This window comes from Tiliqua scincoides, chromosome 16, assembly GCF_035046505.1.
Source record: "Tiliqua scincoides isolate rTilSci1 chromosome 16, rTilSci1.hap2, whole genome shotgun sequence".
Taxonomy (NCBI): Eukaryota; Metazoa; Chordata; class Lepidosauria; order Squamata; family Scincidae; genus Tiliqua; species Tiliqua scincoides.
Window position 1 is genome coordinate 7682578 of NC_089836.1, and position 11749 is coordinate 7694326.

At 52.6% G+C, this 11749-nt stretch overlaps 1 protein-coding gene across 2 annotated transcripts; it reads right to left on the bottom strand.

Moving 5' to 3' along the window:
- Positions 1–2987: 2987 nt before the first annotated feature.
- Positions 2988–9739, bottom strand: PDCL (phosducin like). 2 transcript variants are annotated; one of them, XM_066610772.1, is made up of 4 exons: positions 9664–9739; positions 5927–6103; positions 4834–5015; positions 2988–4253 (listed from the first exon to the last, which is right to left on the bottom strand). In XM_066610772.1, the coding sequence occupies exons 2-4, from the start codon at positions 6093–6095 to the stop codon at positions 3699–3701; spliced, it is 906 nt and encodes a 301-aa protein (XP_066466869.1). In that variant the 5' UTR covers positions 6096–6103; positions 9664–9739; the 3' UTR covers positions 2988–3698. The 2 variants fall into 2 exon arrangements, with proteins under 2 accessions (XP_066466869.1, XP_066466870.1); XM_066610773.1 differs by lacking the exon at positions 9664–9739 and adding an exon at positions 9537–9559.
- Positions 9740–11749: the final 2010 nt, after the last annotated feature.

The window sequence follows — 11749 nt, forward strand, 5'->3', positions numbered from 1 at the left end:
TTCATAAAATCCCTGTTTAAATTTCTGTCTATTTGCCAGCCCTTCTGCACTTCCAGTCGTGTCCACAGGATGGCAGACCTTTCAAATCCCTGTTTATTTGCCTGTTCTTTTAGGTATAGATTGGCTGGAAAAAAAATAAAAGAGCGTTTCACAAAATCCCTTTTTAAATGCCTGTATATTTGACAGACCTGTTGCATTTCCAGTCATGTCCACAGGAGGGCAGACCTTTCAAATCCCTGTTTATTTGCCTGTCCTTTTAGATATAGATTTGCTGGGGGGAAAAAATAAAAGAGCGTTTCACAAAATCCCTTTTTAAATGCCTGTCTATTTGCCAGACCTGTTGCATTTCCAGTCATGTCCACAGGAGGGTAGACCTTTCAAATCCCTGTTTATTTGCCAGTCATTTTAGGTATAGATTTTTTTTTGGAAAAAAAAAATGAGCGTTTAATAAAATCCCTGTTTAAATGCCTGTCTATTTGCCAGCCCTTTTGCACTTCCATTCGTGTCCACAGGAGGGCAGATCTTTCAAATCCCTGTTTATTTGCCTGTCCTTTTAGGTATAGATTTGCTGGGGGGAAAAAAATAAAAGAGCGTTTCATAAAATCCCTTTTTAAATGCCTGTTTATTTGCCAGCCCTTCTGCACTTCCGGTCATGTCCACAGGAGGGCAGACCTTTCAAATCCCTGTTTATTTGCCAGTCCTTTTAGGTATAGATTGGCTGAAAAAATAAAATAAAAGAGCGTTTCACAAAATCCCTGTTTAAATGCCTGTATATTTGCCAGCCCTTCTGCACTTCCAGTCGTGTCCACAGGAAGGCAGACCATATAAATACCTATTTATTTGCCAGTCCTTTTAGGTAAAGATTGGTTGAAAAAAAATAAATAAAAGAGCGTTTAATAAAATCCCTGTTTAAATGCATGTCTATTTGCCAGGCCTTCTGCACTTCCATACGTGTCCACAGGAAGGCAGACCTTTCAAATACCTATTTATTTGCCTGTCCTTTTAGGTATAGATTTGCTGGGGAAAAAAAATACAAGAGCGTTTCATAAAATCCTTGTTTAAATGCCTGTCTGTTTGCCAGCCCTTGTGCACTTCCAGTCGTGTCCACAGGAGGGCAGACCTTTCAAATCCCTGTTTATTTGCCTCTCGTTGTAGGTATAGATTGGCTGGAAAAAAAATTAAAGAGCGTTTCATAAAATCCCTTTTTAAATGCCTGTTTATTTGCCAGCCCTTCTGCACTTCCGGTCATATCCACAGGAGGGCAGACCTTTCAAATCCCTGTTTATTTGCCTCTCCTTGTAGGTATAGATTGGCTGGAAAAAAAAGAAAAGAGCGTTTCACAAAATCCCTTTTTAAATGCCTGTATATTTGCCAGACCTGTTGCACTTCCAGTCATGTCCACAGGAGGGCAGACCTTTCAAATCCCTGTTTATTTGCCAGTCCTTTTAGGTATAGATTGGCTGGAAAAAAAATAAAAGAGCGTTTCACAAAATCCCTTTTTAAATGCCTGTATATTTGCCAGACCTGTTGCATTTCCAGTCATGTCCACAGGAGGGCAGACCTTTCAAATCCTTGTTTATTTGCCAGTCATTTTAGGTATAGATTTTTTTTTGGAAAAAAAAAATGAGCGTTTAATAAAATCCTTTTAAATGCCTGTATATTTTCCAGCCCTTCTGCACTTCCAGTCGTGTCCACAGGAGGGCAGACTTTTCAAATCCCTGTTTATTTGCCTGTCCTTTTAGGTATAGATTGGCTGAAAAAATAAAAAATAAAAGAGCGTTTAATAAAATCCCTGTTTAAATGCCTGTCTGTTTGCCAGCCCTTGTGCACTTCCGGTCGTGTCCACAGGAGGGCAGACCTTTCAAATCCCTGTTTATTTGCCTGTCCTTTTAGGTATAGATTTGCTGGAAAAAAATAAAAGAGCATTTCACAAAATCCCTTTTTAAATGCCCGTGTATTTGCCAGTCCTTCTGCACTTCCAGTCGTGTCCACAAGAGGACAGACCTTTCAAATTCCTGTTTATTTGCCAGTCCTTTTAGGTATAGATTGGCTGGAAAAAAAATAAGAGCATTTCACAAAATCTCTGTTTAAATGCCTGTCTATTTGCCAGCCCTTCTGCACTTCCCGTCGTGTCCACAGGAGGGCAGACCTATTTGCCAGTCCTTTTACGTATAGATTGGCTGAAAAAATAAAAAATAAAAGAGCGTTTCACAAAATCCCTTTTTAAATGCCTGTATATTTGCCAGCCCTTCTGCATTTCCAGTCATGTCCACAGGAGGGCAGACTTTTCAAATCCCTGTTTATTTGCCAGTCCTTTTAGGTATAGATTGACTGAAAAAATAAATGAGTGTTTAATAAAATCCCTGTTTAAATGTCTGTCTATTTGCCAGTCCGTCTGCACTTCCAGTCTTGTCCACAGGAGGGCAGACCTTTCAAATCCCTGTTTATTTGCTAGTCATTTTAGGTATAAATTGGCTGGAAAAAAAATAAGAGCGTTTCACAAAATCCCTTTTTAAATGCCTGTTTATTTGTCAGCCCTTCTGCACTTCCAGTCGTGTCCACAGGAGGGCAGACCTTTCAAATCCCTGTTTATTTGCCAGTCCTTTTAGGTAGAGATTGGCTGGAAAAAAAATAAGAGCGTTTCACAAAATCCCTTTTTAAATGCCTGTTTATTTGCCAGCCCTTCTGCAGTCGCAGTCAGCCACAAGAGGGCAGACATCTCCATTGCCCTTTTGTCTGCCATTCCTTTGGCACTCTCAGCCACAGCCTGCAGTTTCTTTTTCTCAGCACTGTCTGGACCGATTTGTAGCCCCTCCAGGGTTGCAGGCATAGAAGGGTCTTTCTCAGCCCAACCTGGAGGTGCTGTCAGTACAATGTTTTTTTTTTTTGCTGAATTCTGTGTGAAAAACACAATGTGAACTTGTGCATTTTGTCTCACACCGGGGACGTCACTTACACAAGACAGGCACAAAGCACAGGTGGACAAGTAGCCTATTCTACATTTTATTGCATTAATTTAAGAAAACATTTGGAAGTCTTCACATGTAGTAAAGGAGTTTTTAGCAAAAGCTTCAAATCTGCCCAGAAACAGGAGTGGGGGTTGGGGGGAGAGATGGGGATACAGGAGGGACAATGGGAATGGACATCTCACAGCACAGATACACTTGGAGCAGCCCCACTGCGGTGGGGGCAGGCTTTATGAAAACATGTGATGCAGCTTAGAAAGGGTTAAGACACACCAAGAGTAACTCAGCCCTGGAGAGAGAACAGCAGTGAGAAGCAGCCACTGGACAGCGCTACAGCTCTTGACAGAGGGGGCCAAGAGGCTTTTAAGGCCTTCGAGGTTACTGGGGATTTTATGTTCTCAAGGGGCGATGGTTCCCCCCATCACAGGACTCACAAGTGCCCCCGTGAACCTGCTGCTCATGGGGGCTGCTGGCATCCAACTCCTGCCTGACAGGCTTAGGATTCAACACAAGCGCACTGCGATTGCAGACCAGGCTGTGAAGCGCCAGCAGCCCCAGGAGTGGAAAAGATGAGGGGGCAGGAAGACAGGCGGCAGGTGTGCTGAGAGGGCCGAGGGGGTCCGCCCTGGCTGCCTCCTCCAGAGCACAGCAAGAGAGAACTGAGGAGCAGCCGCCAGGAACTACAGTGCAGCTTCCCCCTCCTGGCCTGGGGCAGCCACGCACTCCCTGCCCTCAGTCAATCTCCAGGTCACTGTCCTCACTATAGCAAGGGGCCACATTGCAGATGGAGGTCAGGAGCACCAGGTCCTTCTCAGGCAGCAGGCCGCACTCCTGCAGGAAGGCCTCCAGGTCTACAGCGAAGAAGTCCTCGCCCAGCTGGTCGGTGAGGCGGACAAAGTTGCCGATCAGCTCCCCGCCCTTGTAGACCAGGAGGGCCGGCAGGGCGTTGCTGGTGAAGTGGGCGCTGGCCCCGATCAGGGCGCTCCGGACCCGGCAGAACTTGACCGTGGGATACTCAGCAGCCAGGCAGAGCAGGCAGCCGTTGAGGGACTCGGCGCCGGGGACGTCGTCCTCGTAGATGTGGATCACCACCAGGGTGTTCTTGTGGGCCTTGTCGACAGTGTCCAGGAAGGCCTCCCCGCTGCGCAGCTCGGACACTTGCTTGAACTGCTGCCCGCTGCGCAGCTGCTGCCGCATTTCCTCCATGCGTTGTTTGCGGTACTGTTGCAGGAACTCCTCGTCATCGTTGGCGCTCTCATGCAGCAGGCTGCACTCCTGCAGGGTCAGCTAGAAGTGGAGGGGGGGAAACCACCTTTTAGCAAGCAGGGCACAGGCAGGAAACCACCCCACAGCCGCAGCCCAGGTCCCTTCGTGCCAACATGCTGCAGACTTCCCCAAGCGCACCTGTCCTTTCCTTGGGGTATGCCGGGGTATGGACCACAGACATGTTCATCTTGGGGGTTTATGAGTGTGAGAGCTTTGGGATAAAGGGCAACTGAGGAACACTACACCCACTCATGCAGATCAGAGACTTATAGAATTACAAAAGCTGCAGGAAGAGAAACAGGAGCATGACCTGAGTATGTCCAGGTTACAAGATGAGAATAGAGTCATTCCCTCTCCTGAGCAAGCCCAGGGAGCTGGAGGTCTGTGAAGGGGCCCATGGTGTCATGGGTTCCCAAAACAATCCTGGGCATGTAGTTTGGCAACTGGCAGTTTGTTGACAATAAGCCCACTGAACTACAACCCCCAGGATGCTTTGGGGTAGTCAGGAGCAAGACAGCAAAACAGCTCTAAAACCAACATACAGTGTTCCCTTGCCGCCCACAACCTTGGCAACCGCAGATGGCTGGGGACAGTCTCTGACCTTGCCATTCAGCTTTTCCTGCAGCTCCTGCTGCTTCTGCTGGTCCCTCTCCTCGTCCAGATGGGACCTGCAGGTCAAGGAGAGCCTCTTGATGAGCTGCTGCATCTCCCGGCACTGCTCCTCCCGCTGCTCAGTCTCCATTTGCTTGAACCGTCGCCAGTCATTGATGACGCCCTTGGGGCCTGGGGGGGGAGGGAGAAGCTGTCAGCGGTAGGCACCTCTGGGAAAGCAGGCCAGCTTGAGTGCGCTGCCACCCTGCAGCCCCTCCAAGGACCGTGTGGCTCAGAAACAACCAGCTCACCCTCCCTTCAGGGAGGTCAGGGCAACTGACAGGTTCCTTCCTGGCCTTGACAACACTGATGTGTGAATGGGGGGGGGGTAAGTTCTTTGCTATATCAGCCACAGCTCTGCAACTGCAAAAACAGTTGCCGCTCAGCAGCTAGAACGAAAGACACCACAGGGATCCTGTCATTTACAGGACAGAAAACTGGTTGTCTTGGCAATTAAAGATGTGATGCTGGCTTGGGGCAGTAATTTAAACTATCCGTTATTTATTTGAAGGGGTGTGTGATTTAAAACAGCTGACGGTGACTCCTAGGAAGTAGTGCTGGCACCCAAAGAGTTGGCATGGGACCAGGCCTGGCCCCTGCAATCTCCCCCTCACGGGGTCTCCGGTTAACAGGGCTTGGAGGAGCCTTCCTGGCCTGACCCCCTGAAGAGCCCTGCCAGCCAGAGCAGGCAACACTGGGCTGGGTCTATCCGGCAGCACCCCGTGTTCCAGTCCTGGAGCGACACTGCTCCTCCTGCCAAAACGGAGGCTGCTTCTACGCGTCACGCCTACGTGGGAAGCATGTCTCTCTCCCTGATGGGACTCTTGCCGCCAACAATTTGTTGTGAGAAGGTCTGAATAAACGTGACTGCATTTTCCTGGAGGATTTTCTCACCATTGCCCACAGGGAGAGGCAGAAAAATTTCCTGCTTCCCTGGCAGACTGTCCGAATTGGGACCGTATCACCAGAGAAGGGCCTAGGCAAGAAAAAGACTGCAAAACTAAGGCAGGGATGTCCTAGGGCAGGGTGGGGGGAGCACACACCTGTGTTGACGGCACTGCCATCGCTGCTCAGCTCCACCTCCCCAGGCGGCAGGCCGCTGCTTGGGGCACGGTGGTCTTCGGCCTCCTCCTTCTCGCTGTCCTCGTCCTCGCTGCTGCTGTAGTAGTACTGCAGCTTCTCACCCAGGAGCTTGTCATCCAGGGTCGTCATGGTCGGGGCTAGAAAGAGAACAGACCAGGGTCAGGGGGCAGCTCAACTCCTCCCTGCCTGAAACGGAGCCTCAGAGGAAGACCTGGATCTCCTCTCGCTGCACTGCGAGTGCGTCAGTGCAGTGCAAATCCAGTAGTGGAGAGAAGTGGGCCGGACTCCCAGAGTGCTACGGGGATCTTGGGAAGAGAGTCTTCTGCATCTCTCTCCTTTCACCGCTGGACGGGACGAGGCGGGCGGCACAAGTGGGTGCTTGGGGGAAAATGACCCGAGTGCCGCACGGCTCAACATCTGCCTCTCTATGAGGCAGAGTGACTGCTCTATCCACCTAGCCCAGCCTTCCCAGCACTTTAAATCAGGGCCTCCTATGCTGCCAGCTCACAACACATCACCCACCTTCTCCCTCTCTATGCTCAGGTTCCACAAGAACGCAACACCCCCCTTCAGCCACTCGTTCTCCCAAACAAACAAGCCAGCCAGCTGCATGGCCCAGATGGTGGGACAAGCCTCAGGACCGTGTGACCAACAGTACTGACACATCTGTGACTCTTAATCCCTCCTTCCATCCAGAACAAGACCCCAGCCTCGCCCCCCCCACTTGCCTGTGGATTTGCAGAGCAGCTCTGTAAGCTTCCTGGATCGTACACAGATTCTTCCATGAAATGGAGATGTGGATGACCCAGAATACAGGCACCCCCGAGGTAGTTGTAACAAACCCATAATCTAACTTGTGGAACTGCTCCTGAATGGCTACTGCCATGAGAGCGGAACAGAACCTACAAGTCCAAAGGCAGTTTACACTACATAACATTATTTTATACATGAAAACCCTGCCCTCCCTTCTACCAAGGAGCTCAGGGTGACGTGCATGGGTCCTCCTGCCCTTTGTCCTACCCTGTGAGACAGGACAGGCTGACAGTCCAAGGCCACCAAGTGGGCTTTGCAGTTGAGTGGGGATTGTAACTTGCAACGGGACGACTGTCACTGTCAGAGCATCCCAGGAGCACCTGGCTGGCTTCTGTTGGACACACAATGCCATACCTTTGCCTGATCCTGCAGGACTCTCCTTAGGTTGTTGGGGAGATTCCCAGGTACCACTAAGGGCTGGTTCACACACGCTGACTGTAGCATCACGTGATGATTTGTGCAAAAGAGCCAGCACTAACGATTCTGTCGGGTGAAACCCTGCACTGCCGAACACTGACTGTTCGCACATTTGGCCAAAATGCCCTGTGATGGGTGTGCAGGTGTCCATGACCCTGGTTTCTCCTAATGCTCTTTCAGTTTCATTCCTTGATTTATTTTTTTAAAAACATTCTGGATTTCTTTGGTCAGGCAACTGGATGCCTCACTTTCAAAGGCAGGCAGAGGCACTGAGCTGAAGAAGGCAGAGGCAGCGGTGCCAGCCATCAGCCAGGATTCTGCGCTGCAGAAAGTCGGATTGTGCGGATTAGCGAGTGGGTCAGAGGGCCAGATGGCGAAAGGGCAGAGGAAACAGAATTACTGCGACCATTAGAGCGGCAACAAAAGCAGCCATCAACACCGTGCCTAATCGCCCCATATAGTTCTTTTTACCCTGGGCAGGTGAAACACCAGTGTCCGTTTGTACCTGGTGCACTCGCAGACAGACAGGCGGACACACGTATTTATATACCGGCCCAGAGAAGAACAGATCAACCCTTGCTCTAGTGAAGCTGTCGTGGGCTGCCACTCCTGCAGCCTCCTCCTCTTTGCCCCCTGATGCGAGGTCTTCTGTTCTGCTTTCCCCTTAATCCTCCTGTCTCCCCCTTGTCAGCTGGGAGCTGGTGTAGCACAGAGGTTAAAAGACTGAGTTGCAACTCAGGACTTCCCAGGTCCGAAGCTTCTGCCCTGAATTCTCACTTAGTGGCCTTCGGCAAGCAATTCCCTCCCAGCCTCAGTCTTCCCATTTGCAATATGGGGATAATGTTTGCTTCCCTGACAGGGTTGTTCTAAAATGTACCTATGAAGCTTTCTACACAGAAGGTGCTCCACCAATGATACTAAAGTACTAGGTGCCTTGATTAGAGTGAGAGCAACAACAAACTGAAATAAATGAGAAAAGCAAAAGGTAAGATCAAAGATGAATGACTCTGCTGCCCTCAAACCCCCCCCCCCCCGAAGCTGTGTATCTCTGCAGGTTGCCCAAAGCTTCCAAGAACTGCACAGATGGACAGGCAGAGCTGCTCAGCCTCTGCCCCAGATATGCAGCTTTTACAGGGATTTATGACAGCTGAGAGGAGAGATTTCAACCAAGGGCTATTACGTAGGAGCACAGTCTCAAAAAGGCATTTCCAGCCAACGTGAGGCATGACCGCTGGGGTCACCCAGAGACCCCACCCCACAACCACCACCTTTCTTACAGGACAGCCAAATTCCTCTCTGCCCCACACACATGATCCAGGCACCACTACCTGGTCTGAAAAGGGGAATGTTGCAGTCAAGCTAGACTACACCTCGCTCCCCCTCCAACCAACCGCCAATCCTTCCTCGGCCAACATAATTCTCCCATGTATCCAGCTACTCCTCTTAGTCTCTTCTATGCCACACCCCCCCCCCCCCCAGTAAGTACCCAAGAGCCTTACTGGCTCACCAAGAGCATTCTGTCTGATCCAACACCCTGTGGCCAGGCAGATACCCTGGTGGAAAGCAACAGTCACACAAGCAACAGTCCTCCCTAGCTTTATGCCCCCAACATGCAGAGGCAGACTGGCTCTGAACATGGCAGTGACTGCCAACAACCATGCCAAACCCTTTCAAAACAAGCCCAGCACCTTCTTTCCTGGGAAGGCAGCCAGATGCCCCAATAGGAAGCCCACAAACAGGGCCGGCCACAGAACTGTCTTCTGGCTGACACCCGAAGGAGGACTGCCATGGAAGGCGGAGGTTCCTTTGTGCTGCCAGGACCAGCAGCCATTTCTCATCCTTCTCCATAACTGGCCACCTGCCACTCTGGATGACAGCAGAGCTGAAGAGCAGGACGAGGAGGACGGAAACAACACCTGCGCAACCTACAATCAGGCACCCCCACATCCTGTGGCAATGAGTTCCACAGACCAAATGCTCAGTGGGTAGGGAAATGCTTCCTTTCCTCTGTCCTCACTCTCAGGCACTCGGCGTTGGTGGGTATAGCCTGGTTCTGGTGTGTGCGGGGGGGGGGGGGAAGAACCCCTCTCTCCATGCCGCCCGCCCCAAGGCATCCAGGTCAAGCGCCCCCCCCACATGCTGTGGCAAGGAGTTCCGCAGGCTAAGGACACGCTGGGAAAGAGAAACAGGTACTGCTGACTCTCCCACCCGCCTGCGACCCCTGGTGCCCCCACCCCAAATGCCTCCTGGGAGTGGACCCCCCACTGGGGACACCCAAGCCTCGCACTCGGGGAGGGGGTACCCCCAGACCGACTCCAGCCCCCTCCCAAGCGCACTGACCTCTCCCAGCATCCCTGGCCCCACCCCAATTCCTTGCTATGGGGAAGGCACTGGTCCCTTTGCCGCCCACCCCTGGCGCCCCCGCCCCGCCCCGGCACTGAGCCCCCTCCCCCGACAGCCCCCTCACCCTCTCTCTCCTCCCAGCCAGCAGCAGAAGCGCAAAGAGCGCCGGGAGACCAGGCGGGAGACCGGAAGGCGCCGGCCTGGGTGGCAACACAGCACTTCCGGCTTCCGTGCGGAGGCGGCGGCCGCCATTTGCGTGGCAGGAAGGGCCTCCGGGCAAAGGGTGGCCCCCTTCGCGTGGGAGCCGGAAGAGACGGCATGGAGGCTCAGCCCGCCCCCTCTCCATGGAGACGGCAGCCAGCGGGCCCAATGGGAGGCTCCGGCCCCGCCTACTCTCCAAGGAGACGGCAGACATTGGGCCCAATGGGACGCTCTCGCCCCTCTTCCTCTCTATGGAAAAGCCCTGCCTTTAGGTCCCACCCTCCGGTGGACACGACCTGCAACTGCACCCAGGACGGGGAATGGAGACTTAGGGTGCCGCTCTAGCCCCGCCTCCTCTCTATGGTAAACGCCTGAAAAGTGGCCCTGTGTGGCGTTCTGGCACTCCTCCACTCTATTGCAAGCCCCGGCTGTTAAGACCTGGTTGCCGCTCTAGCCCTTACCTGTCTGTGGTGGCGTGCCACTCTAGCACCGTCGCATCTCTCTGCTCCTTGCCTCTGCCAGCTGTGCATGGCTTTCCTAGAGAGTGCCCTGTGGAGCAGGCGTCAGAGGCTGAGCAGGAGGGCTGAGGCCTGGAGGGCTGAGGCAGCTCCGGGGGGGGGGGGGGGCAGGAGAGCCTGCAGGGGCTGTTCAGCAGGCCCCATCCCCGCCCTCCCTGAGCCGCCTGCACTGCCCAGCGGGGCACTGCCTGGCTCTGGCCTCGCCGCGGAGAGCGGAGCCCTGATGCACAAGAGCACAACAAGAGCCCTGATGCCAAGCGCACAACCTCCAGCTTCAGTCACAGCACAGGTGGAGCCGCCGAGGCAGGGCCGAGGCAGAGCAGGGGGACCTGCTTGTGAGCCGCACCCTCACGGCCCGTGTACTGCCACTAGGAGCATCAGAGGCCCCCCAAGAGCTGGATCAGGCCCAGGGCCCACCCAGCCCAGCTTCCTGTGCCTCCCAGTGGCCCGCCAGATGCCCCGGGAGCACAGCAGACCACAGGAGCCCTGCATCCTGGTGCCCCCCCTGCATCTGGCACGCTGGCAGCGCTGCCCAGCCTTTGGGGCTGATGGGCAAGCTCCGCTTTAACGCATGCGGGTTGGATGGAAAAGAGCACAACCAGCGAGGGTCAGCAGGGCCTTTACTCACACTGGCAAGACGGGCTGCCCCGATACAAGTCAGAAGCAGCCTCAGACAGCAGCAGGTTCAGCTGCCTACAACAGTGTCCTGTGTTCTTACTTTGCTTCTCACTCACGGCTTAATTTTTCTACCTCGGCAAACACATTCCTGTTTTACCATATTCCGCATACAGCAAACAGCACCAGAGCTCCAGCTGAAGCCGTCTTGTGTGGAAAGAGACACACTTGCTCTGTGGGCCTGCTGAGGCATAACTCACTGCTAATATCTGGGGTCTGGTTCTGAGCTAGGCCCACCCGGCAACAGCAGAGCCCAGCAAAAGCTTTGGGCACTCTGAAAGGAGACCTGCCTGGGCCTTGTCACCCCCTTGGGGAAGAAGAGGCACGTGCTTGGCAGGGCTGACACCTGAGTGGATTCCATCTGTTAGGCTTGTCCCCAAAATGCCCAGCTCACAATATTGAAATATCCACAAGGCCCAAAATCTCTGGCTTAAAGCCCCTTTCTGACACTTGTTCAGGATAAGCCTGGCATGGGCCTCCAAAGACGAACAAGAGGGCAATAAACAAATCAGGATGTGAGATGAAAGGACTAGGGTAAAGTGGAGTGATAGATTACCAGACCTTCAGTAATGGATATCCTGTCTGTAAACAACTTGTCGATGTGCATCAAATTGCCCTTCCCAAACAAACATCCTGAACTGATAACGAATGCCAGTTTTGTTTTTCTACCTGCTTATGTGTTATTTTTCCCATGGATGTTCTTAGCTCTTTGTGTGCTCTTGTTACCCCTCCCCTGTTTGGAATGCCCTATAAAACCTGCATTATTGGAACTCTTCGGGGTCCTCCACCTGTGTGTGTGGGAGTCCCGTTTGCAAA

What these genes read in the sequence shown, in the direction of transcription:
- PDCL (XM_066610772.1), bottom strand. Translation starts at nt 6,095, where the DNA reads ATGACGACCCTGGATGACAAGCTCCTGGGTGAGAAGCTGCAGTACTAC. An exon ending in TGGCAGTGCCGTCAACACAG is followed by an intron (nt 5,016 to 5,926) that starts GTGTGTGCTCCC and finishes CTCCCCCCCCAG; the next exon opens with GCCCCAAGGGCGTCATCAAT. An exon ending in AGGAAAAGCTGAATGGCAAG is followed by an intron (nt 4,254 to 4,833) that starts GTCAGAGACTGT and finishes CTCCACTTCTAG; the next exon opens with CTGACCCTGCAGGAGTGCAG.